The 26877-nt window shown below is 34.1% G+C and overlaps 1 protein-coding gene across 3 annotated transcripts; it reads right to left on the reverse strand.

Annotated features, from left to right (window-relative positions):
- Positions 1–1135: 1135 nt before the first annotated feature.
- On the reverse strand, positions 1136–24751 carry LOC11408682 (phospholipid-transporting ATPase 3). Of its 3 annotated transcripts, none has more exons than XM_039829588.1 (27): positions 24394–24751; positions 21575–21640; positions 21361–21417; positions 19908–19989; positions 19366–19476; positions 17487–17564; positions 17281–17377; positions 16008–16114; positions 15713–15778; positions 14348–14469; positions 13665–13755; positions 13494–13571; positions 13287–13403; positions 11725–11871; positions 11539–11643; positions 10702–10847; positions 7883–7984; positions 7737–7800; positions 7434–7646; positions 4474–4639; positions 4279–4358; positions 3952–4191; positions 3511–3732; positions 3250–3417; positions 2774–3136; positions 2575–2681; positions 1136–1761 (listed from the first exon to the last, which is right to left on the reverse strand). In XM_039829588.1, exons 1-27 carry the CDS (start codon positions 24555–24557, stop codon positions 1455–1457), a joined length of 3666 nt encoding a protein of 1221 aa, XP_039685522.1. In that variant the 5' UTR covers positions 24558–24751; the 3' UTR covers positions 1136–1454. The 3 variants fall into 3 exon arrangements, with proteins under 3 accessions (XP_039685522.1, XP_003628579.3, XP_039685523.1); XM_003628531.4 differs by having other exon boundaries at positions 21361–21422; positions 24394–24750; XM_039829589.1 differs by lacking the exon at positions 19366–19476 and having other exon boundaries at positions 21361–21422.
- Positions 24752–26877: the final 2126 nt, after the last annotated feature.

Here is a 26877-nt window from a genome sequence, read left to right on the forward strand (position 1 = left end):
TTAGAGGAGAGTGGATGTAGTGAGTTGACCCAAGTGAATACCTTGTTTGTGTAGTGATTCATACAGTTTTTTAGTGAAACATTCGCAAGTGTTTTATTCTCGGAAACTCAAAAACACATCCCAACGTAGCCTGAATGATCCACCTGAAGAAGATGATGACATTGTCATGGTTGGTTTCTTGAGAAAAGTAATAAAATCTTGATGTTGTGAAATTGGATAATTCAGTTGCTAAGATCTTCGCCTTTTCGGATAGCTAAAGATCATAAGGATAATGATTATTGTAGTGGGTTCAATAAATAGTTAATTAAATCGTATTGTGTTCTTGAAATTATATAGGACATACAAAATTAACATGAAATTTTTACAATAATTTTAACAATTTTAGTTATACCCATTTTCTAAGTATTTAGTCTCAAACGCCTAAATTCCAGCGTTGTGCAACATCTTTTGCATTTTATTTAAAATTAAAATTAGAAAATGTTTATGAACATTCATAACTATAGTGAAAGAGTACCTCCATTAAGTTAAGTGGAATAGTTCTTGTTTTTGGTATTAGAATATGCTTGAAAGCATAGCATAAGTTAGGGAGGTCACGAGAAGGAAGCTAATTATTGATTAAAGATTATATAAAAATAAAAATAAAAACAAAAAAAAAAACACTTACTCTTATTTCCAAACTATATTAGTTTAACTTATTCGCAATCCAAGACCTATATATATATAGAATTTTCGATTTCACTAAGAGAAGAGAGTAAAACATCAAGGATCAAATCAAAAGATTTTATATTTGCATAGACTAAAGCCAAAAAAATACTTTGGGAGACTAAAACCAAGTCGTTTGATATTTGCAGAAAGTGAAACCATTCATATTTAAGCCTAAAAATAATATGTTGCTAATAATTTTCAATGGCATAACTACAGGTTATGTATATCGACTATGATATAGCTAGTAATAATATGAGAAATGATCATTCATCACTTTCAATTATACAGGTTTATAATGTTGATGTCATAGATCACGATGCAAAAGATATAAAGTTACTGTTGCTTTCTGGGCTGAACCGCAACAAAATGTACTCAGAAAATCGAACACTTGATATAAATTTCAACAGTCCCAAGTTCCCAACATTACAGGTATTGCAAATAATAAATAAATAGTAAATCCAATACAAATAGAAAGTACTGAACTCCTCGGATCAACTTTAAAATAAATTCTCAAAAGTTTTACACTATATTTCCCAAAAATGACTATGAATTACTAAATGACGTGAGATATACATCTGAGAATCCTGGAAACCTGCTCTAATTCCCCAAAAAGATAAAAACAAAACACAATTATGTTACATGAAAATGACCAAATATTTAATATGGTACATTCTAATTTTACAGAATTCCTATGGCTGGCTCTCAATGGAAAACCAAAACTATGTAATGTACAATCATCTCACTACAAATTACTTTTGCTGCTCAGTCTTGGGCCGTGATTTCATGCTAGCTCGTCTAGCAACATCCCATGCCTTTGGTGGAGCATATGCGCCAAGCTGTGCAGCGAAAAAGGACTCGTAACCAGGTGAATCGAAAGCAAATCCGGTGTGCTTTGATAACTCTCGTGGGAGTTGAGATATGGCATAGCTCCTTGCCTCAGTTGGCGTAAGGTGGTTCCCTATCTCCAGCAGCTGTGCCCTACCAGTGCTCTCAATCTCATGTCTATGTATTTCTTGAACAATCTGATAATCATAGGGGAAGAACCATCTTTGAACCCTGTAACCAGATGAAGCAAAATTAGTATAAAAGTCAGTGTGCTCCTATAAACAGGTGGTGAGAATCTAAACAGATATCACTGTTTAAATGTTTATAATGGACAACAGCAACAACATCTACACCTTTCACTAGGTAAGAAAAGCTACATCAATTAATTGATGCCGTGATACTGTCATATATCAAGTCTAAAGATAAATCAGTTGGCTAATAATCTCGTTTAATGGTTTGTTCCATGGTCTTTATCTTTCTCTACCACCAACTAACTATTAGACTATAATCTATCTAGTCGCCCTCCTAATTGGCAGTTCAATGTCGAACCAACAATTAATTATAGTTGAGCGATAAAAAAAATTCTTCAAGTTTGAATGGTATATACGAGGCATCCCGTCATTATAAACCATGACATGAACCCTATCTGTTGCAACCACACATTAAAATAACACAAGATTGTCACTAAAATTTAGTATACACCTGTCCATAAAGAGTTTTACCTTGGTGCAAAACGTGCTAAGCACTGTGAGGGATAAAATTGCAGCAAATACTTTTATCAAATACAGTAAAAGTTAAATAAAAAAATTGTATCTGGAAACTGAAGAACCTTTTCTTGACACCCAGAACAAGAACCAACTGTGATATTTAAATAAAAAATGGCATCGTTTGAATGTGAATATAAAATTTTCAAAGCATAAGTTATTTATCTGAATATATTGAATTTTAGTTTCTGTAACTAAACTCACACAGCACCACCAGCATACCGCCAACATCAATATCCCACAGACAAAAATATAAGAATCCTCCAAATCTGAACCTTACCCTTGATAAACAAAGTCGCAGAAAAGCGCAGCAACGGGAACAAGTAGTAGTGTTATGTAGAAATATACGGTACTCATCAAGACATATATGACAAAATAAACATTCTCCTGCAGACAATTGAAAAACAACTTGTGAGAAAGTGCCGAAGTTTATTTTTCAACACACCTCACATACATAAAAAGATAAGGTGGGAATTCACCTGTCGATCATAAGGAGTGGTGATCCCTGAATATATAAAAATAAAAATGAACCAAGCTAATATGCTTCCACCAACACTAATGTAGTGCCATCTTGTGATTGAGTTACAAATCATAAGTAATCTCAAGTTGACGGTTACTACAACACAAGTGAATGCCATTGTACTGACATCCCAGAGTCCAAATGTCTTGCCATCTGAGTTTTTTGCACTTAAATTTGTAGTACTCACAAAATAGAAGAATATTAGCGACTGGTATACAGAAAAAAAGGCCCATATAGCCACGACTTTCCATTTGAAGAAGACATTTCTTATTCCTTCCATGTATAATTCAGGATACTTCTTGGATAGAGATGCACTAACATCCTGGTAAAGGCACAAGTAACGAATCAAAAGATATCATCCATGAAGAAAGTGTATTGTAAAAAGTGAAGCACAAGGCAATCTGAAATCAGAAATTGTTGGAGAGAATATGCTACCTTGTCAAATAATCCAACCATGATCACAGGCAATGCCGTGAAAATAACATTATATAAAGACTGAAACCAATCATCATAGAACCTTTGACCAGAAAACCCAGTTTGAAAAGTAAACCAAAACTGAGTAAGAGTAAATGTGAGATTCTTGTAAAAGAAGTATATCACCACCTGCAATAAGTGAACAACATCTTTTCAAGTGTATAATAAATAAAATGCTGTGCAAGTCCACACAATCTTAACTAGTTTATAAAAACACGTCACCTTGCATATTCGCAAATATGACCAGCGGCCGTGAACAAGAAGCAAATCTTCAAGGTAACGGAATTGTGCAATGGCAAAATCACTAGCCATCACAGCTTGCATTCCCTCCATTCCACTTATGCCAACACCAACATGAGCAGCTTGAATCATGCTTACATCATTGGCTCCATCACCAATACTAAGGGTTATTTTCTTGGCACCTTTCTTCACCATACTTGTGACCTGTAAGCAGAAATAATAAATGGATATTTGCGAAAATTTCATAAGCCAAATAGAACCAAATCGTACAAGGCAGTTACTTCCAACAGTCCTACCTTGACCACAAATTGAATCAAAGTTAGATATCTTGAAAATTGGAACATCAAATATACCAATAAACAAGAAAAACTGTAAAAGGCAACAACTCGATAACAAGTTATTGACAAAATGCATGAGTTTTACCTGTGCTTTTTGTAAGGGAGAAACCCGGCAGCAAACAACCGCATGACAATTCAAACTAAGATTGAGCAACATCACCCTTAAAGTTGGATCCAATGCATACATTAGACACTTTCCATCAATTACTAGTGCTAATTTTGGTCCAGATACAGTGTGAAAATAGCTTTGTGCTTCCTCGAGGCATTTCTTCAGCTGTCTTTTCACTTCTTCTTTAATAAATCGTGCAATTTCCACTTGGTCACCCTAAATATTTACAGAACAGTATAACTTTCATATTAAAATACACTAAAAAAATGAGCAAAACATTGAACAAAAAAAAATGCAGCTTACCCTGTCTTCAACTTCTCTAATTGCATCAGTTTCTGAACTGATAACGAACTGCTTCATTTCATTGTTTATCAAATTGCATGCTGCAGAAAGAGGTGGTGGAAAAATTATTTAAAATGATAACTCAACTTTTGGGGAAAAAATATATCATCATAATTAAAGAATTAAAAAAGCAGCCCAAAATTCAAACTGACTCACCATAGGCTATGTTAATTGCTGTTTCAATCTTGTCCCCTGTCAGAACCCAAATTTTAATACCAGCTCTTTGAAGAGTCTCTATGCATGCTGGTACTCCCTCTTGAAGCTTGTCTTCTATTGCAGTGCTACCAATTAAAATGAGATTATTTTCTATGAGTTCTGCCACCTGTATTATTTCTAAAGGCATCAGTAAATGCAAAATTATTTATATTAGTATTTTTACAAAGAAGCCTGAACATTAAGCACTCCAGTTTGTTTCTGATAACTTGAGATATATACACCTTTGTTAATTTATCACATAAAAAATTATTCTAGTTTCATACAAAGTATGATTGGAAAGGTAAGTGTTGGAAGCTATGATACTGTCTAGCTTCATCGGAAGGAAATAATCAAATCACAATCCAAGTATGCAAATTCTGTCGAAAATGATAATAACAGATGATTGTGTCCAAACTTATGACACAATGGTAGTGAATGGAGCCTCTACCACCAGAACGGCCACCACTACTACAATTGTCGTGGCTACTTCTACCAGAAAACATAAGGTAAATGAAAAGGAGCGGACCAAGAGAACCTAGATCTAGCTGGTGGTGCCACATTAGTCTGAGGTGAGTTGGATGAAGCTTGATTTGAGGAAAGTAACGGTCAAATTAACAGGGACACTTGTGAAACTTTTCAAAGCGAACTTCATGTTCCAAAATAAGGCTTCAATCGTTACAAGGTTGTCAAACTCTTGAGTTTTTTTTTTGAGGGAATCAAACTCTTGAGTTAAATCTTAAACTCTTACAAGTTTACGATTCTAAATCACAAAGATGAGTTAAATCACATGTAAACTCTCTTTTTGATAAACTCTTATGAGTTTAAGTAAACTCTGATAAAATCGGCAAACTCTCAATTTTACTAGCAGTTTATGATTTTACAATTCTACATTTTTTTTGAAAGCTTATATTAAAACCACCAAAATTATACAAGATGTACAAGATGGGGCAAGGAGGAAAAAGAAAATAAAAAGGGCCTGACTAGCAGTAACCCCATATCAGGAACCAAAAAACAGCCAACACAAACGGCCCTGCTGCAAAAACAGAAGCAGCAGCTACTGCTGTTATCAGAAAACAAAAAAGTCCCAACTAACCTCTAAAACTGCCCCCGCTATCTTAACAAACACTCTTTGGGGTTCCAGCTCCACTCGTAAAAGAGGCAAGGAGGACTTTTTAATCTAGATAAAACCCACTGCCAAGAGACTAACTTTATATCCTCTACAATTTCCTCTGGTATTTTGGTAAGATTATTAAAAATCCTGTCATTACGCGCTTCCCAAATCACCCATACCGACGCATGCCACGCCAACCAATAACCTTTACGAAGTCTCTTCTTCCCAATCTCTCCACTCCAACATTCAAAGTGTTGGAACAAGGTCTGTGGTGTAATAAAATTGATCTCTAACTAACCACACACCATTGACCACACTTTGAAAGTGAAATTGCAATGGAGGAAGAGATGTGAAGATGTTTCTCCCTCTTCATCACAAAACACACACCTTTCCGATACTTACTGGGGTAGAATTCTCCGTCTAGCAAGATTTGCCTTTGTTGGAATACGGTCGAGGAGTAGTTGCCAATAAATGTAAAATTTTGCTCAATATTATTTGATATTTGGTTTAGTTATTTATGTCTTGTACTATATATTGGTTTTAAAATGTAAACTGACGATTCTAGTGTTGTTGCGAGGGATAACTATCATCAATATATAAGTTCTTTGTTTTTCTACAATTTCATTTATGTATTTTACAATTTCTTTTTGGTCTAATAAAATAAACCAATTTAATGGTAGTATATTATCTATATATCGCATATATAGGTTATTTTAATATTAGGTAAACTTTGACGAGTTTTCGAGCCAAATTTATTTAGGCTCCATGGGTTTACCTAACTCTCGAGTATGACAACCTAATATTCAAACTACAGAGGTTAACGGTTGATACAAGAGTGACAACATATTCATGTTCTTCAGGTAATCCTTCAAGAATTACATCAAGTTGTGCCTGTAGAAAAAGTGGATCACCACCAACATCAAAATGAGCATCAACAATAAACTCTGTCACTGTGCAGTATTTTAAGAGAGGTGTTACGAAGCTCTGTTTGCAGTTGCCAAGCTTTGGCTCAAGTTTGGGAAAGGAAATAATTGTGTATCTTCAGCCAAAGTTCCCATGAATTTGTGCAACCAATCTCATGATCTGTGAAGCAGACACATCTAGGAATAAAGAATGAAGACAATTCTAGATTACGCACAGATTTTGAAATCGCTAAGACTGTAATTCTACTTGATATTTTATACCAATAAGGTGAAGCAAGTTACTATCGTTTTCAGATATAGTACTTCGAAGAAACTGAAGACATGCTAAGATGTATTTTTAACTTCTATCATGATTATCTAATTCTTAATTTTTAATATTATAATTTAATGTTTTGTGATTATTTTTAGGGATCCAAGTTGCAATCGCAAGGTATGTTGATTTGATTGTTACTAAAAAAACTCTAAATTTCCTGAGCAAGCATAGAGCTAAATTCCTTTTATTGCTATCAAAGGTTACACCTGAAGGTGGTAAAAATTGTCTAATCATGTATTAATCCCAGTTTGAGAGTTTTGCTATTGAATTTGAGTTTGAATTGTAAAGCTGTTCTACAGGAACTGGGTTCCAAAGGTAAGTGTAGAGTTCAAATTCATCAGAACAGCACAGCTGCTGCTTTTCTAATCTTGGCTTTCAGAATCCAAGGAAGTACGAATTGGACGGAAAAAAGTAAACAAGCCACCTAAATGGACAAACTACTACAGAAAAACCATCGTCAAAAGAATAATTTCTAGTGGAAATTAACTACTTTTCAACACAAATAATTCCAAAAATATAAACAAATTGATGCTGATTATGCACAGAAAAACTTCCATGTTATGATAAATTGTACCTCGTCTAACTTCTTTTCACGATCATGTAGAGTAGACTTGGCCTGGATAAACTTCTCATTCCAGCTTTCATAAACATTTGGATGCAATTCTCTGTAAGCCAGGCATAATGTACGTAGTCCAGATGATCCAAATTGCTCCAAGTACTCCCTGGTGATTTTCTTCATATCGCTATTAGAATCAGCCAGTCTCTCATAGATTACAGTATCAGCACCCTGTGAAAAGAAAGTTCTTCAGAAAATGTCATCCTAGCCAAACCCAATGGCAACTTGTAATTGTGTGGTTAAACCTCAAGAAACTATTACCTTACAGTATAGTACAAGCCTTCCATCTGGATAACGACATACAACTGACTGGCGCTTCCTTGTACTATAAACGGAGCAAAGATACAAGTATTGTCAGAAGAAAAAGTTAAGACCCTAAAACAATGTACCGGATGGAAGGATCATACCTATTAAATTCAAGCACATTGAGAATCTCATAGGGTATATCTTGAACTTTTCCCATCTTCTCAACATGAGATTCTCGAACATATATCATTGTAGGTGTGCGCCTGAAAAAATCTTTCAGATTAGCATCAACTCAAAGAGAAGAAATATCAAAATCTAGCAGCTCTATTGCTGAAGAACTGGTAAATGAAAAGATTAAACCTCATTCTTGATTAAAAAATTGTTATAACAAAATGAAGGCCTACAAGGTCAAACTAAAATCAGGAATCTGATATCCTCTCAAGGAGCGTCATAAACAGGCTGCCTGTGCTCCTGAACCAGTACTTGCTCTAACTATTACCCTCCGTGGATGATACTCCTTGTGGCCAACACAAGCTCGGGAATAAGCTCCTCCTAGCACCCACTGCCTTTGTGAACTGATAAACGTGGAAAATGGTTGTGTGCAAGCTTTATCCGGAAACTTGAGTTAAAAAGCAATTGAACATGCTAGCGGGTACGGTTAGTATTGTCAATCCAGGATAGCAGAATTTATACAACCGACCCCAAAATGTTGACTTTGTGAGGATCAGTCATCTGTGCAAGAGGCACTTATGGATGAAAATTGGGTTCAACCAATGGATGAGGAGATAATAATGCATAAAAGAAATGGAACTTGGAAGTTTGTTGAGAGGCCAAGAGAAAAGAAACTAGTTGGTTGCAGGTGGATCAATACGCCCATGCTAAATCAAACGGCACTCTTGATCAATACAAGACAAGACTAATGGACTGAAATATAACCAAACAATATGATAAACTGAAATGGAATTAATGACAAACTCAGAGGATGAATACTCTATACAAAAGATGAATAAATCAGTAAAGAAATGAACAATGGATGGAGATGAATTGAGCTTTAATTGGAAATTCAAAGTTTAAACTTGGTTGAGGATTTGGATTCATAAGCACGGTATTGAAGTTCTATTGGGAGTCTCACATTGCTCAGGTTCTTGGGCTATTGGAGATGTATGAATGTGTGCGGTCACCCACATCCTTTAAACTAGCTTTTGAGATCCAAACCGATTTAAGATGGAATCAGAGCCTATCCTAGATCTGTTGTTGGACTTCCCGCATCGTCCACACTTCAGGCTCACTGGGACTCGAACGTGAGACCTCCCGCATCATCCACACTTCAGGCTCACTGGGGCTCGAGCGTGAGGGGGTGGGTGTGTTGAAAATTCCGCCTTCAGTTGCGGTCCACCCCTAGCCGCCTAATTGTGACATTTTGGTAGCCTTCATTGCAGCATCCAACACCTTCATTGTGCTGGGTGTGAAGGGGTGGATTCAGTCACACATTGCCAAGAGATATGACCTATGTATTCTAGTATTTTTTATAAAGGTAACACAACCCTCACCTTACAAGCTGGTTGAGGTTGAATTAGGCCCAACCCAACAATTCTAAGAAAAATATAAACGACACTCTCAGTGAGAAGAGAGAGCCCCCAACTGAGATGAGGATCAGCTCCCATATCTTATATCGTTTTTTGGGATTAATTTCCGTATATCTTTCTTATTGTTATCTGTTTCCTGATTTCTCAATTTATTTAGGATTGAGTATATATATTAAAATTTAAACAGGGATTAGTGCTTAGTCTTTTGTATCAAGTCAATATCAAACTACTATGTATTAAGATAGTATCAATAATATTCAAAGTTATCATCAATGTCAAGTCATTATTCCTCTCAGTGGCCATGTTACTTCTCTACTTGATGATGTAGTCGTTCAGTGACAAAAGTTCACTTGGCTGCTAAAAGAGAAACCTGGAATAAACAAGATTTTGATAGAGAGCTAGCATCAACCGATCAACCTGTCATGTACGGTACCCAACAAATTATGTTGGGTTTCCTGATCTAACAATTTTCATTCAGTACTAAGAAACCAAAAGCCAGTAATACCTAAAGGTTCAGTTTTTCTCTATGATTCTCTTTCTATTGGTTCTCTTAGAACTTGGGTTGGCCTAGCTCAACCCTACAAAACCAGCTTGTGAAATGAGGAGTGTCCAACACATATGAACACATTTTCAGGCCATATCTCATCCAAAGTGGGACTTCTCAACACTACCCTCAAGCACATAACTGAACAGTTGGAATGCAATCCCAGTGGCCCAGTAGCAGATGGCCCAAAAGATCTTTGATAGACTCTGATACCATCTTAGAATTTGGGTTGTGCAGTTGGGCCTAACTCAACCCTACAAAACCTGCTTGTAAGGTGAGGAATGTCCACCACTCATGGGCACAATTTCAGACCATATCTCATCCAACGTGGGACCTCTAAACATGCTCAATTCACAATAAAGCGTGAACAGAACCTTCAGTTCTAGTTAAGGAAGTCGGTCAGTCAGTAAATGGGTATAACCAGATTGCATTTCATGCAATGTCTCATCTGACACATAAGAACTTGATGTCACAAATCACTAAACTTTGCTGACAGTTCTACGCAACCACCACTCTAGGATAAAAATGCAGATATCTACAGTCCAATGGTAATTTATAAATGTATAAAAGACACAAGACAGGATTACAATGAACATATATAATTTATATAACAGATTGAGACTGAACATTTGAACAAAGGATCTCCATCCTCTTAAAAGGGGGAAACCGCCAACGAGTTTACAAGTTTAGCTAAATTGGCACCAGCCCAAGTTCTCAATAATTGGTTGTAATGTTAATGTTGGAGGTTCAATCCTTAATCATCCACACTTTTTCCCCTCTCCACTACTTAGGTGCTCGCATTGTTTACCAGGAAAATTAGAAACATAATCAAGAAGTTTGAATTTTGAACCTGTAGAAGAAGAAACCAAAGTGCTTTGCAGCAATAACCAAAGCAGCCTCATCGGGTGATGCAGCTTGATATTTGATCTTTTCAGGGGACTTCTCATCACCTTCCGGAAGTACAGTATGGCATATAGCAAGGCATCTGAAGAATTCCTGCACATATATAACAAAAAGGGATATTACTATATTGTATAAAATATTTATTAACATAATAAAACCACGGTAACAAATTGCACCTTTTAAATTAATGGTATCGGCATAACATAATGAAAGCAGCTTATGCGCTTAACTACATATAATACTTACCAAAAGAGCAACACGATTAAACAATGTGAATAAACATTTTCTGAATTGTGCCAAATATTTTGAAAATTAGGCACAAAAGTAAAGGACCTAATTATTACCTAGGAAGCACATATACAACACAGACATACATAAAAAATGATACAGCTACAAGGATTTAAATTATAGAACATATAGTACAACACAAATTGAATAAAATCATATACATTTATAAGAAAATTACAGACTTCTAAGTATTCAGCTCAGTCATACAAACTTTATATGGAACTCGTGACAGATGGTTTGAGTTAAGAAATCTTGTATAATTTCTAGGATAAATGTGAACCAATAGCTTAAGTATAACATGCAACCAGCAAGCACAGATTTAAGCCGGTTGATTTTCCATTAAAATTTACAAAATATATATCAAGAGAAGTAGATGGATGTATATAAAAACCTTTTTAGTCAACAAGAATCAAACTTACAAACCAAAAACTCAAGACCAGGTTGAAAGATAAATCAAACTGCTACCACTAATTCAAAGTAAAGCAATATTATTTACTTTGCATGCATCGGGATTGGGCTCATTCCTCCAAGCTCCTCTCATAAGCCTGGCATCTTCAAAATTGAAACCCCTCTCTTGCACAGCATTGGGCGATCTATTTTCCTGTAGAGCAATAATAAGACATAATTGTGCAATTTTAAAATTGGTCATCTACTTCCTTACAAACCACAACAAGAGTACTACCTCAATTTTCATGCCATTGCGCTCTGCTAGTCCCCTCTCAATTTCGGTCACACCATTTCCATAGACCTCTGCTCCAATCGAACATTTGAAGAACTCCATTAAGTTTCTTGTTAGGGTCCCAGTTTTGTCGGAGAAAATATACTCCACCTAATAAATAAGTAATATTGTATTAACAAGGAAATATGAAAATAAAAATATACAGCAACGGCGAAACAATTTATATTTTCATTTTTCAATCAGATGGACCAAAAATGTATGTATAATCTTTCAATACTAATTCATATTTTATCAATATATAATTTCAAGCAATAAACGAAATGCGTGAAGAGAACAAAGGAAAATTCCTCTGTTAAAGTTTGTAGGATTTCAGATTAAGGTACAGACAAGTAACAAAGACTTTGAATAAAAAAGTCACTGGAAAATATTCTGGCAAAACTAGTGACACAAGAGAATGCCAAAATAAAAGGCAACACAGTAATGGAGAATGGAGACCGAAAGAAACCACTTTACAGACGAGAGCATCTGAACACATCAGTGAGAGCTTTAAAATACACCAGAAAGATAACAGGACAAGGATGACATGGTGGATGACATCCGGAGAGATTTTGAACAGAGGGGAAGGATGACAGGGCAAAGAATAACTTCATAACATACTAGAGGGGTGACATGGCGGATGAGAGCTTTAAAATGCACCAGAAAGATAACGCAGCAGAGGGTAGATTTAGACCAAACCAGAAAGATGACATCAGGAGAGATTTTGAACAGAGGGGAAGGATGACAGGGCAAAGAATAACTTCAGAACATACTAGAGGGGTGACATGGCGGATGAGAGCTTTAAAATGCACCAGAAAGATAACGCAGCAGAGGGTAGATTTAGACCAAACCAGAAAGATGACATAACAAAAGAGAACTTCAAAGCACGCCGAAAAGATGACATGACAATGAAAGCTACAGATCAAGTAAAAAGGATAACAGGGCAGACGAGAGAATGTCAACACATTGGAAGGATGGCACAACAGAGGAGAGATTCTGAACATGTTGGAAGGATGAACCATTAATAACACCAACAAAGAGAAAACTTGGAAGAGAGAAAGTTGGAATGTGTGTAGGAACAGGAGAACATAGTTTCAAATTTAATCGGTTCCATACTTAGGAGAACTAGATATAGCCAAAATCGTGACCAAATGTTTTACGCTCTAATACCATGTTAAAGTTCTAGGATTGTAGATAAAGAGGGAAGAGACTAAGGTGAATTATGGGAGTGCAAAAGAAACAAGGGAAAACAATACTTCTTTAGCTATGAAAATAAGTAAGTTATGAGATGGATTGGATGAAGGCATTTTGAAAGGATTATTTCACACACGGTGGGAACCTGGCGGAGACGTACTCATTCACAGTACTAAACCACTTTTATTCTAGGTTTCTTAAAAGGTCATTGTTATTATTTTAGAAACCTTTCTTAATATTGATTTCTTTTATTTCTTTTATGTTTGCCTTTAAATCTCCACCAAGAATAATTAATTATTTTATGCCAACAACCAAAACATGTGGTAGCTACTTACCTGTCCAAGTTCTTCATTCAGATTTGAGGTTCTGGCCAATGCCGGTGTATTGCTTTCTTTGTGGTACATGCCCAAATCCTTGTTGATAAATTGAGTTGATTGAATAAATTTTATCATCTGATACAATAACCCAAATAAATAACGTTTTCTTATTACAAAAACATGGAACTTTTGGAGTATATAAATTCAAATGACTGAGACACAAACCTCTATAGACACATAAAGTGAGATTGGGATGATTGTTGAATACAGTGTGATAAGGGTAAACATAGTCAGAATAAAAACCTGACAACAGAAGACTTGGAATTAGCGATTAAGTTAAGAGGAAAAGAATGAAAGGAGGTGGCTATTTATCTTGACAGAGCAAGTACACGTTACCAGAAATCTGTTTCCTGGATTGAACTGTGCCGAGCCCTCCTCTGATGAGTCAAGATGCAAGTAAAAGTATTTTTTGTTCACGAAAATAGCACTGAAATTCACAATTCCAACAATATCATTCAAAATTATATACCGCTATATAAGGGACTACCTCATTTGGTCAAAATATCAACATTTTAAAATAAACCATCATCGAATAACTAGATTAAAATATAAAAAACGCACATTCCTCAACTTCCCAGTCTGTAATTACAATTTTTTGGACTAAAATTTAGTTCTAATAACAGACTCGTTATTATTATTATTATTATTATTATTATTATTATTATTATTATTATTATTATTATTATTATTATTATTATTATTATTATTATTATATTAAGATTATTTATAAAACTTTCAACACTGCGATTACAATTTTTATGAATTTAATACTTATTATAGATGAATAATCATTAACTATTATTAAATCTCAACAAAAAATAGAGTTTCAAGCTGTGGACATGCCATGTAGGGTCCATCAAAATAATGGTGTTGATATTACAGTAATAAAAACGATAAATCTAATTCAGATTTCAGACAACAAATTCCAGCCCTTCCTAATACTGCCTAAACATATATAGCGTCCATGAACATTGACAACAGATTAGAAGTGGTCCAGAAACTCTAGTTAACTCACATACCTGCCTATGGCTCCAATAAAGCACATCATAAAGAGTGTTGCAAAAAGAGCAAGTATGAGCTTGTCAAGTTTCCTCTCCAATGTACTTCTTTTGGAAGGAACATTCATTGAATTCATCATCACCTGCAATGTCATTCAGAACGCATGTAATAAATACACCTGAACAATTACAGAAGGAAAACATGCAGCGACAACAAAGTGAAATATCAAAAGACATATCCTAAAAATGCAAATACAGACCAAGTTATTTCGCCTATCACATTCAACACCAACCAATTATTAAGAAACGTAAGTTTAGTAAAATACACTATAACTAGTGGTGATATCATAGGTAGGGTGTATTTGGTTTATTTTCTGTGAAATGATGAAAGATCCGTTAACATTTAAAGAACAAAAAACTGCCGCAACAGAATGAAAATATAAAATACCTAGAGAGTATAAACCAAGCTAATCTAGATTTGCAAAAGAATAGGACAATCAATAATGCAAACAACATATTCAACAACAAAAGTTTAATGGAGAACAAAATTTGAAAATAAAACTTGTGAGCAATGATGCCCTTTTAAAGGAGGGTGCCACCTTGTTTCATTTGATCCTGTTATCAGTATTTTGTGAAGGGAACGATTGGGAAAAAAAGGCAAATTCATCATCGTTTCCTAAACAACTTTGAATACAGGAAACTCAACAAAAATTGTTTTCTACATTTATTGGAAAAAATTATATCAACTGAAAAGGATAAGAGTAATCAAATACCCCCTTTGTTTCTATTTACATAGACAAAGAAATGAATGCATATCCATCAAAGTTCAACAAACAGAACTGACTTTCCCTTGTTTTCTTTTTTCATCATCCCTGCACCTGACGGGGGTCCATATATGCTTGATAACAAAACAAAATCACATGATATACCAATGATGATTACAATTTACACTCCCTCCGGAAGGATTTATAAGCCAAAAATAGCTATATATCTTTGAATGAAATGAAAGCAAAAGTTAACACTTTTTAGCCTGTTTAATGATACTATCTCTAAAATGACCTTTACTTAATTTAACTTTAGTTTCCAATGAACCAATTTAATCTTGAAGGGAAATTTAGGTTATGGAAACAATTGTTTAATTGATCTAGTGTGATTCATTAGTATAATTATCATTCTTAAAATGTGTGATTAAGCCAATTTTTGCTTATAAATCATCCCAGATGGAGTAATACCATAACAAGTTCGAAACAACAGAACTATGTCACAAGTAACATTTCAACAACAATGCATTACTAGTATTATTAATAACTATTTTTTACTAGATGCAGACCAAGGGCTAGAAAATTGCGGAGGTAGTAATATTAGACGTCATTTACAACAACATACCTTTGTTTCTTGTCCTGTAAAAATAACAACACCAACAATATACTCTGTATTTCTGAGACTGCATCCCTGAAAACCAGAGATTCAATAAATTAATGTCTGCTCAATTCATAAATTAAGTAAACAAAACATATGCATCTATCGATGGTAGTACCACCATATACAAAGTTAAAAACAAACTCGACAAAGAAAAAACACTCACTCACTCTGTCAAATGCAGCAATTATGGCTAGCTTATACAATACAACAACAAAACACAAACAGCATTGAGAAAAAAATAAATAAAAACACAGCATACTCGCAAAAGAATTTGGTTTGGACTGAGGGGAAGTGTTTGCTTTTGAATCAAAAGATTTCCAGTAAATGTATACAGGGAATTGTTTGGTTGCTCACACTGAATTTCACCTGAAAATAGCAAGAAGACAGCTTGTCAGAACTTATAATAGATAGATTATCATTGGAATTGACTATCATCAACCTGATAATAAATGAGTATTACATAAAATTCAGAGTAATGTGTCGAAAAGAAAATTAAAAAGGCAATCATTTTGAAGAGCCATACAAACTTTCAATTACAGCAAATCGCAATTTAGAAATTTCCATACAAAAATACTAGAAATTTAAGAACAATTAATGAGACAAGTAAATCATTTAATATTTTATGAGCAAAAAATTACTAGTATTTTAGTCGTAGTGAATCCCAAAAGTGAACATTATGTCCAATCGGAGGATCTATATATCTAATGATAAATGACAACCAATTACACAATTTTATACTACCTCCATTTCTTTTCTTTTGATGTTTTAGGTGATTGCACAAGTATTAAGGAATCATTTAAGTATATGAATAATTGTAAGGTTTTGACTAAAATGCCCTTATTTATGTTTTTCTCAAAATTCCAATCTCCTTAATTATCACACTCACCACACAAATTGAAACTCCAATTGCATTTAGTATTGAAACTTCCAATTAAATGGTGTGTTTTTCAACAAGGGTAAAATTGGATAAAGATATTAAAAATCCAAAAACATCAAATGTTTTGAAATAAAGTTGAAGTCCTAAAACATCAAAAGAAAAGAAATGGAGGGAGTATTACTTTTACCCAACCTGAATTAACAGCTGATCCGACGCTTAACAATGGTGAATGTAAACACAGTATGTGTCTCCGCAAGTAATTATAACATATGTACAAGATACTAATACTACTATACTATTTTACCAGCTAAATTCCCATACAAAGAGGAAGCCATATGAAAGATACTATACATTTCTGTAATCACATTGTTTTTAAGTTGGAATCAAAATTGTATCTCGAAGAAATAAGGCATGTAGACAATCCATAGAAACTAACATACACAGAAGACTGATTAAATTGATTTCCTGTACTCATTTCTCAGACAGATAAGCCAAAACTATGATCATGTTACAAAAAATCCTTTTACTAAAAATGTTTAAAACAAAAATGCATTAAAAGATAAAAGGTTTGAAGGTGTATGTGTCCTAGGACTTGGACAGAAAATATATAATTGTAATAAGGGGTATCATAAATATTAATCATTAAAATACAAACCTTTAAACTCGGATGCCTTCTCTGGAGTCAGGTAATCCCAGGTTTTTTCCAATGCTTTCCTAATCTTCAAATTGGTCTCCCCATCCAAATTAGCAGTCTGTCACCCAAACCCAACATTAATGAATCACAAATACTGATAAAGAACATCAAGAAACACTCATACTAGATTGAAACATATTAACAAACAAATAAATAAATAAATAAACCTCAATGTAGCAGACACCATCAACATTTGTACTAGCCAAGAAAATCAAATCTGCAGGAAAGAACCCATCCTGCTTAACCTACAAAAAAATCACTTTTTTCACAATCCCAAAGATACGTATGTGCCTCTACAAGATGGGAACAAATATAACAAACATGATAAAGAAAATAATTTGAGGTGCTAGACAAAAACAAACAAAGGGTACATGAGCAAATTATTAAGAAAATCATCATATGAAAGGGGGAAGAAAAATACAAAACTATATACATCATTACTATTAATATTAATATTATATGTAGGAGAATCAAGCAAGATAAGATTTTATTTTTATCTTATTCAGTCCTGTTTGCTTTTACACCGTGCTTGGTTAGCGAGAAAAAGAGGCATGAGAAGTATCGAAGAGAGAAAGAGGAAGGAGATGCCACACTTCTCCTGATTGGGAGACAGAAGAAATAGGGGAGAAATACCAATTTGGTGTGGGTCCCACGCTTAAAGACAATAGAAACGGTGCTTTTCATTGTTTTCCCTTTTTTGCCCTTACTTTCTTGATCAACAAAGATGAGTGGCAAAAACCATCATTACAGTTGAGGAAGTGGAGGCCTGTGTGGAGAAGTGGGTATCGGATCAAAGTACCAAGCGGGCAAGAACGCACATTCATTTTATTTTGTATTTATTAACTATATATCTGGAGGTGGCGAAGGGGAATGGATAACTAGGAGTTGAATTTTTTTAGCAGATTTTTAATATGAGAATAGAAAACACATGAATTAAAAAAAAATATATAAAATTGATGTGGAGGAATGAAAGAACAAATAGTGCATGGAATATGATGGTAAGTAAATCACTGAAAGCTGTGATAAATGATAATTATGGTTTTTTTTTAAAGACGATGGCAATTATGGGTTGAATACTTGAATTGCTTAGAAATAAAAATAAAAAAAATAAAAAAATAGGGGTTGAATTGGTCGTAAGCCTGATGGTGGAGTGCAAAAAGCAAGGGTATTTTGGTACTATAAAAAATAATTAACACTTCTTTCTTCTCTATTTCTTTCATCTTTCTCTTATACCAAACAATACATAAAATCTACTCTATTTCTCATTTTGTTTTTCTCTCTTCTCATACTCTCAGCAACTTCTCTCTTCACAATCTCTCTTCCAAACCAAACACACCCTTAATCTCAAGACACTTGGTAGAATTAATTACAGGTATATTTAACAAGAGTGTTGCTATTTATCGCGGACGTAAATTTCACGAAGGCATCACAAATTCATAGCAGCCGTTAGATGCTCCTTTCACGGAATACATGGGTGGTTGGATGTAAATTAGAGCCTTTGTTACAGTACTCGTGAGGTCATCATGGGAAAGTATTCACATGCAGTATTTCCCATTTAAAAAATAATTATAAATGTAACTAGTAACTTGAAATGAGGCTTATATTTAGGGACAAGTTTCATTTCGAAAGGGGCTTTCTATTTAGGGATAGAGTAAGTAAATGTAAATAAACAAATAAAATTATTTATATGTATAATATAGTATAAATTACTTAAATAAATTACTTTGTATAAATTATTTAAAGTGTAACGAAATTTAGAATATCGGTCATCGCACTTTCTGCAATTCTGCTTTAGCGGATTTGGATTCAGCCACTGCACACCACTATCCGAGATTAACAACATACGATGACATATTATGAACATATGTTGTGAGGACTGCAGCCCGCAATGACATGATAACCAACCAACATCTTATGAAAATTAATATGCATAGGATCAATGACCATTATAAATACTCTTCCACTGAGGTTGTAAGTTTTAGTTCGTAACATAGGCAAGACAAAATTAAATATAGCACAGAAACATATAGCATACTGCACACTCACCTTGATAATATCTCCGACCTGCAACTTTTTCCAAGGTATAGACACCCACTTTTGATCTTGTAAAACATCTATCATATTATTGTTTATGGACATGTCATTTTGAAAACGCTTCTGTTGTAAGAAATTTAAGGGGAAAACATTAATAGGAGGGGCACAGTGAAATCCACTGGAATAAATCAATTTATAAGAAAGCCTCAATAATTTGAAATAACAAAGTCGTCAAGATATCTAAATAAACATTTATCCAGTCATGCATGCATGAATACATAAATGCATAAAATCATTCATTACATATATGGAAGTCATAATCACATTATGAAACAAAATAAGCATAATCTTTCACAAATATGGAAGCATTTTGTGTGATAAAATGCTTCTTCTTATATACATATCAATTCAACATTTTCCTATAACATCCTTAGTTGAAATTTCTTATAAAATGTCTATCCAAAAGATGAAATCTGAATCCCCTAATCCTAAAAACTTAAGTAAAACATACCAAAAAGAAAGCAATGTGCAGAGAGAGTAAAGAAAATTCTTACCCAGTCCTCAAAAGCTTCCTTTATAAGAGAAACGAGAAGCACCAAAGATAGAGGAAGCACATTAGTTATTGGAGAGACAGGACTGCAACATCAGAAAGTATGTAATTAGACTCTAAAAGCTTTCAAGATGGTGAAAGGATTCAACATATGAAAAAGTATATACTACTGATAATGACGTTTACACTAATTAATTAAAGCATGGAAAAAGTATGATGCCAGATCCAAGAAAAACATGGTAAATGATACTGTGGCAGTTTGATTAGAAGTTGATTGCAATAATAACGATATTCAAGTAATTACCTCGAGAATGAATTAGTTTGAATTGTTGAAGTCAGGGGGTTAAATAAGAGAAAAAAAACAAAAAAAAAAAAAAACAAAGAATGAAGACTTTGAATTCTAACAATGGTTTGATTAAAACTAAGCACTAAAGCTAAATTATACTAATATACCACAGTCATAAAGACCTAATCTTAATGAAAAGAGGAAACCAATCATGATATATATATATATATATATATATATATATATATATATATAACGAAAATGAAAAACTGATCCTAAGAAATAATCGAAGATATTATGAAATATGAATTACTCTAATATACAACCCAAATATTGAGATATTTCTCAGATATTACAATCAGAATTCTATTGAGTAGGCATCTATTAAGGCAAGGCTGTCAAGTCAGTTAAACTGAATTTAGTTGGTTAACCAATTTTGAGGTGACGCTATCCTCAGCTCCTGTAGCGGCCAGGGATCGTTCCACAGGCGTGCTTTTTTATGCCACAGTAGCTCCCTATTGTTTTACATTGGACCAAACAGAGTTTTATATTGAGAGTATTTCAATAAAATACAACTTCAACTCTTACTACTATATTAACCAGCATTCTAGAGTAGACATGCAGTGAACGTCAAAATATTGAAAAGCAAAAACTCTATCGGTCTCTAGCATAATGTTAAACCAAATACAGTCTTGTACTAAACTTATAGAATCAGACCTCAAACAAGTCTTATGTCACCATGCCTTATCTTATCTTATCATGCACAGCAAGTAGGCCCCTAATTTCATAGAATCAAAAGTACTGTTTTCAGTTTCATAATAGCCAGTATTAGCCACCAATTAACCCTTAAACCCACCCTGTGATCCCATGGGTTCTAAATCACCCTAACTATCAGATAACCGAATATAAATATCCAATTCAAGCATGCATCTGTAGTACATCTTATCCATACAAATAATAACTATTAAAATCAAAATGTGTCTAATTACACGATATATATTATTATCCAACCTAATAGAAGAAAGCAGTAAGCCTAAGCAAAAAAATTGGTGAAAAAAATAAGACGGTGTTGGGTGCCCTCAGTGGGTATGCTCTTTCTTCATGAATCACAATTAAGCTAGTATATTGCAAAATAATCCTTGAAGTAAAATACTTTCTAGCATTTACATACCTAATTGGGGTGGTTGACAAAATTGAGATTGTAAGAAAGTAGAGATTAGCCACCCGTCTGAACTGCAGGACAAACAGGAATTTATATCATCGGAAAAAACAAAAAAAAACACTGATAATGTGGCAAGGATAGACCCCATCATTTTAAAAAAGCATGATTTACCGTCAATAAACAGTACAAATGTAGACAAAATCAAAAGCTTAGAGTATCTTACCTGTTCAAATAATCCTTTTGGGAGAAAGGTGAAAAAATTGTATTTTGTAGTCGATATTGAATTTCCCTGAAATAATGGATATTAACTAATCAAATTCAATATAATTACAAGATATAGGCATGTGAAATATATAATATAATCCCAGACATAAAAAAATTCACTACTTCTGGAAGCCAAAACTATCAACTTGTGAAAAAAGGTTGTCAAAGGGATTCGGGAGGTATCCAAAGAGAAACTAGGAAAATCAAGACGCTTTTGACCAGGAGGTAAAAAGAATATTGATGGTGGGAAGAAACCATAAAACATAAGGTTAAATAAGATAGTTGTGTAGTAAATAAGCTTAAAATCGGGAAAATATAAGGTACTAAGCAAAACACTAGGAAGCCCTGAGAAATGTGAGAGTTAGAATAATGATGGGTTACACCAATTTAATCACCAAAGCTGGGAAATGTAGTATCTACAGGTTCACTGAAAGTAGAGAGAGAAAGATAAGAAACTTGAGCTAAGTGAAATGAGTTGCGGATTAAGAAGGAAAAGTTTGTTCATAAGACAGGATATCAAAAAAATGTGAAAGTTGTTATCATGAGCCGGTAATTAATAAAGGACGTGAGTTTTAATTGATCGAATATTAGCCCAAGAGTAAAAAATAAAGAGAGAACAAGGAAAAATTATGGGGCCAAACCATTAATTTTGATTTATTTGGTTGGTCTTTAGACATGATTAATGACCAACCAAATTAATCCAATTTATTCTTAGTGGTTTGGCCCCATGGTTTTTCCTTGTTTTCTCTTTATTTCTTACTCTTAGACTAATATTCGATCTATTAAAAGAGACTCAGGTTACTGAAAAACCACTCGGATAATGCATGGGAGGACAGCAATGGAAGCAACATACTTACTACGACGTAGGATGGAGCAGTATCAAATGGATCAAAAGGACTTGCACTTGGTTTCCATTGATTTGGAGAAGGCATATGATAGAGTGTCTAAAAATTTTGTGGAAAGCCCTAGAGAAGAGAAGTGTTAGGGTTGCCAATATTCAAGCTATCAAGGATATGTATGACGGAGTCAAGACAAGTGTGAGGGCACAAAGTGGAGACACCGAAGATTTTCCCATAACAATAGGATTGCACCAAGGTTTAACATTAATCCCTTATCTTTTCACCAAGGATTGCACCAAGATTTTCTCATACTTACGGAACACATCCAAGAGCAAGCACCAAGATGCGTGCTTTTTTAAATGATATCTTCCTACTTGGAGATTGAAGACTTGGAGACAAGTCTTAGAAACATATGACTTTCAAGTGAGTAGAAGCAAGAGAAGCAAGACAGAGTATATGGAATGTAAGTTTAGCAAGAGGCGAAGCATTTCTAGCTTAGAGGTGAAAGTTGGATCATATCATACCACAAGTTACACGGTTTAAATATATTGGATCTATAGTACAAAAATATGGAGAAATAGAAGGAGATGTAAACCATTGAATCCAAAATGGGTAGTTGAAATGGAGGAGTGCCTCAAGTGTTTTATATGATGCGGAAGTACCGCTCAAGTTAAAGGGAAAATTTTATCGGAAGGACCGACGATGTTGTACAGGAAAAAGTTTTGAGTGGTAAAGAACCAGCATGAACATAAGTTAAGCGTAGCAGAGATGAGGATGTGTGGTAAGACAAGACAGGATAGAATTAGAAACGACAACATTAGAGAGAGTTGGGGTAGCACCTATAGTAGAAAAGATGGTAGAAACTAGACTTGCGTGATTTTGGCATGTGAGAGAAGACATGTGAATTTTGAAGTAAGGAGACTAGATCAGATGTAGGGGAGTCAAATCACTAGAGGTAGAGGAAGACCTAGAAAAACTAAATGGGAAACTATTAAGAAGGATTTAGAAGCATCTTCGATATTTTGGGGTAGCATTTCTCTTATATTTTTTCTAGATCTACCCCTACCTCTAGCGATCTGACTCCCTTCCATCTGATCTACTCTCCTTACTACAAAATTCACAGGTCTTCTCTCTAAATGCACAAACCAATAAGTCTAGTTTCTACAAACTTTTCTACTATAGGTGCTACCCCAACAATCTCTCTCTCTAATGTCGTCATTTCTGCTTTTTGCATCATGAATATTTTCTAAAAAAATCAGAACCAATTATTCCCTCTATCTCTATCTCTATTTTCTATTTACCATATGCTTATTCTGAGACCAAAAAGGCATTCCTCGTAAAATACTCACAAACTATCCTCTTTCAATAGACAAATCCAATAGAAAGAACAGATTAGATTATTTAGAGTTTACATTCCAAGTTCAAAATATCCACACGCAGTTGGCATTTTGAAGATCAATCATAACACTTAATCCACAGACATATCAACTAACCAAAGCAGAACTCACCGTGAATCTTTAATCTTCACTATGACTGAATATCAATTTAATCAATAAACTAATCACTAAATCTGCTTTTAAGAATCAATAAGCTTACTGAAACACTAAAATATCTTCAACCTTAACATTAATTAGTTACATTACAAGTTCAAATTCAAAATATCAACACACAGAAGATCAATCACAACACCACGCAACTTGCTTAATTCACACACATATCAACTCAACCTGAATCTTTAATCTATTAATCAATAATATATAAAATATTTAACTTAAAAACCAATCTAATAATAAACTAACAACTAAACCTTTTTTTTTTTGGTAGTGTTAACAACTAAACCCTTACTGAAACACTAAAATCACCTCAACCTTCGCAAAACTAACTGAACAACATGAATTAACCGCGAAATGAAAATTAAGAAGCAATGAGTGAAAAGAACCTTGAATCGAACAGGAAAATTAGCTTCACGATCGTTACAGAAAATGGTGCGATAAGAAGGAGCCTGAGGTTGAACACGTCCGAGTCGAACCGTTTGAGAAGGAACTCGATTGCTGATCGTGGAACTCGTTCGAGTAGAAGAACGAGACGAGGATTGAATCCCATCCCATCCCTTCATCATTTCTTCAATTTCAATTTTTCATGCGATCGATCGGTGAGATCAGTTCGTTTTTTTCGATGAGATCAATTCGTTGAACAAAAATCTCAGGCTTTGTTTCAACGTTGAACGTGAAAAGATTTTCAACTTCAACCCCGTAATTTCTTATTTCCCATTTTTGTCCTTTTCTTTCTATTTTCGTGTTTTCATTTTTTTTTTTTCCTTTTACGAAAACCGCGTTCGTGTTATTAGTAATTAATTAACAGCGCTAAATTCCCTCCGTCTACGTGTTATGGTAAGATTATAGATTCGGTCGTTAGTGTGCTTTGTATTTGGTTGATAGGTCCTCCCCCCACTTCAATAAAAAGATAAAAATAAAATTGAAAGAAGTGGATCAATCGTGAAATAAGTGAATTTAGATAAACATACTTCAAGGTCTCATATCAACACCATTAACATGAAAATATTAGGAACTAAAATAAAACATAAAAATTCTTTGATGTTTGTTTTAAAATTGTATGTAATTTTATGAGTTTTTATTACCCATAGTAAAATGGTATTTTTACATTATATTGGAGGTTCGGGACCAGAAAGAGGTTAAGTTAGGCTCGTTTTTGATTTGGTATATCGTTGTGTGGTCTATTTGAAGATGTTTCAATGACTTCATCTTTTATAATAAGACAATTTTTAATCGACGATTAATGGATGTGATCAAATTCACCTCATCGAAATAGTTTTTTGGTAACCGCAACAGCCGTTCATGTTCTTTCTAATGGTTTATTAGGTTTTTAGGTTTCAGAGGGGATTGAATATATTTTGAATAAAGTTGGTGTTGCTTAACTTTTTTTAGGAGGGGAAGGAGTATATAACAATATTTTGCTTCCCCAAAGAGTAATGTTATTTGAACAACCATTTCTTGTGACAACCTTTTGAACAACTAAATTATACAAAGAAATTTAGGTAGTGACACAAAAATCAAAGCAATAGAGAGATAAAGTAGAATGATAATGTGAGTATGAGAGATAAAGTTGTCACAAAAGTTGTAAAAAAATGGTTGTTCAAATATCATTTCTCATTTTCTTGTTAAGATCCCAAATTCTTCTCGTTGTTGTATTTGGTACTTACCACTTTGTTTTCTTTTTTCATGCGACACATTCCCTTCAAAAACATGAAGAATTCTAAGAACAATGCATCAAACCATCAACTACTAATCACCATGAGAAAGAACAAACATGAAGCTTACACATATAATCATTGTCATGGTCCCCTTCAATCCTTATGGGTATATTGTGTTAAGGACCGAGTAGATGTCTCAAGTGTATGCAAATCCAAAACCCCCCAAACATGAAGCTTGTTGGTTGTAAGGGTGAATGCTTAAACTTGTTTCGTGATAATTAACCCGAATATAGATGTTTTTAGCCATGAGAGATAATAACCGGCAAAATAGTTTGTTATCACGTTGCACTTAGCTTTCATAATGAACAAGAAATTGAGTGAATGCATTACACAAAGCATCTAATCATTACCCATTTAGGAGTTTATAATCTTTTTTTTTTGAAGAGATAGGAGTTTATAATCTTAAGTTGTCTTTATTATTAATTAATCATTTTAAACTAGTAATGTTTGTTGTGGATGTGTTATGATACATGATGAGGAATGGCTCTGAAGATATGGGAAGTTGCAGTGTGAATTACGATTGCTTCGCTGAAAATTTGAAAAGATGCGGTTCCATGGATCGCTAGTCGGGTCGTACAGCTAGTACGAACCCATGGGATCAGTTCTGGCCATTGTTTAAGGAGTAAGAATGAGTAGGCGCCAATAATTGGAATCCTGGGAATAATAAAGAATATACCTAGAGTAGGTAGGATACGATAAGGACAACTCATGTAAAAAATGATCAAAGGGTACAACATGTAGTGGCTGACCTTGCACTATTAAAGAACAACTGTGTGTTGGTGCTAAGGGTCCGAAAATTTGTTAGTGAATTGGAGAGGCTAAGTTTCAGCTAGGGTTAGCAGCTTTAAAGTTCTCATTTTATCTCATCTTCTCCATAGACGAGCATGAATGCTAGTTCTTAGAGTATTGAAGTTAGATTACTTGGCGATGCTTTTAGCTCAACACTCTCCTTCGAGGATTGTAATCTTGTACTAACTCTATTTAATCTACGGGAAATTACACTTACCTACCATGAGGTTTTCTTAAACAACCCTAACACCCCCTCTAGTTTTCTACTAAACACAAACCTCCCTTAAATTTTATTAAAAGTGACAAATACCTCCCTTACTATTGACACTGTTAGAACATAGTTAATTATATGTTACTAAACAC

Source organism: Medicago truncatula, chromosome 8 (assembly GCF_003473485.1).
Source record: "Medicago truncatula cultivar Jemalong A17 chromosome 8, MtrunA17r5.0-ANR, whole genome shotgun sequence".
In the NCBI taxonomy this organism is placed as follows: domain Eukaryota; kingdom Viridiplantae; phylum Streptophyta; class Magnoliopsida; order Fabales; family Fabaceae; genus Medicago; species Medicago truncatula.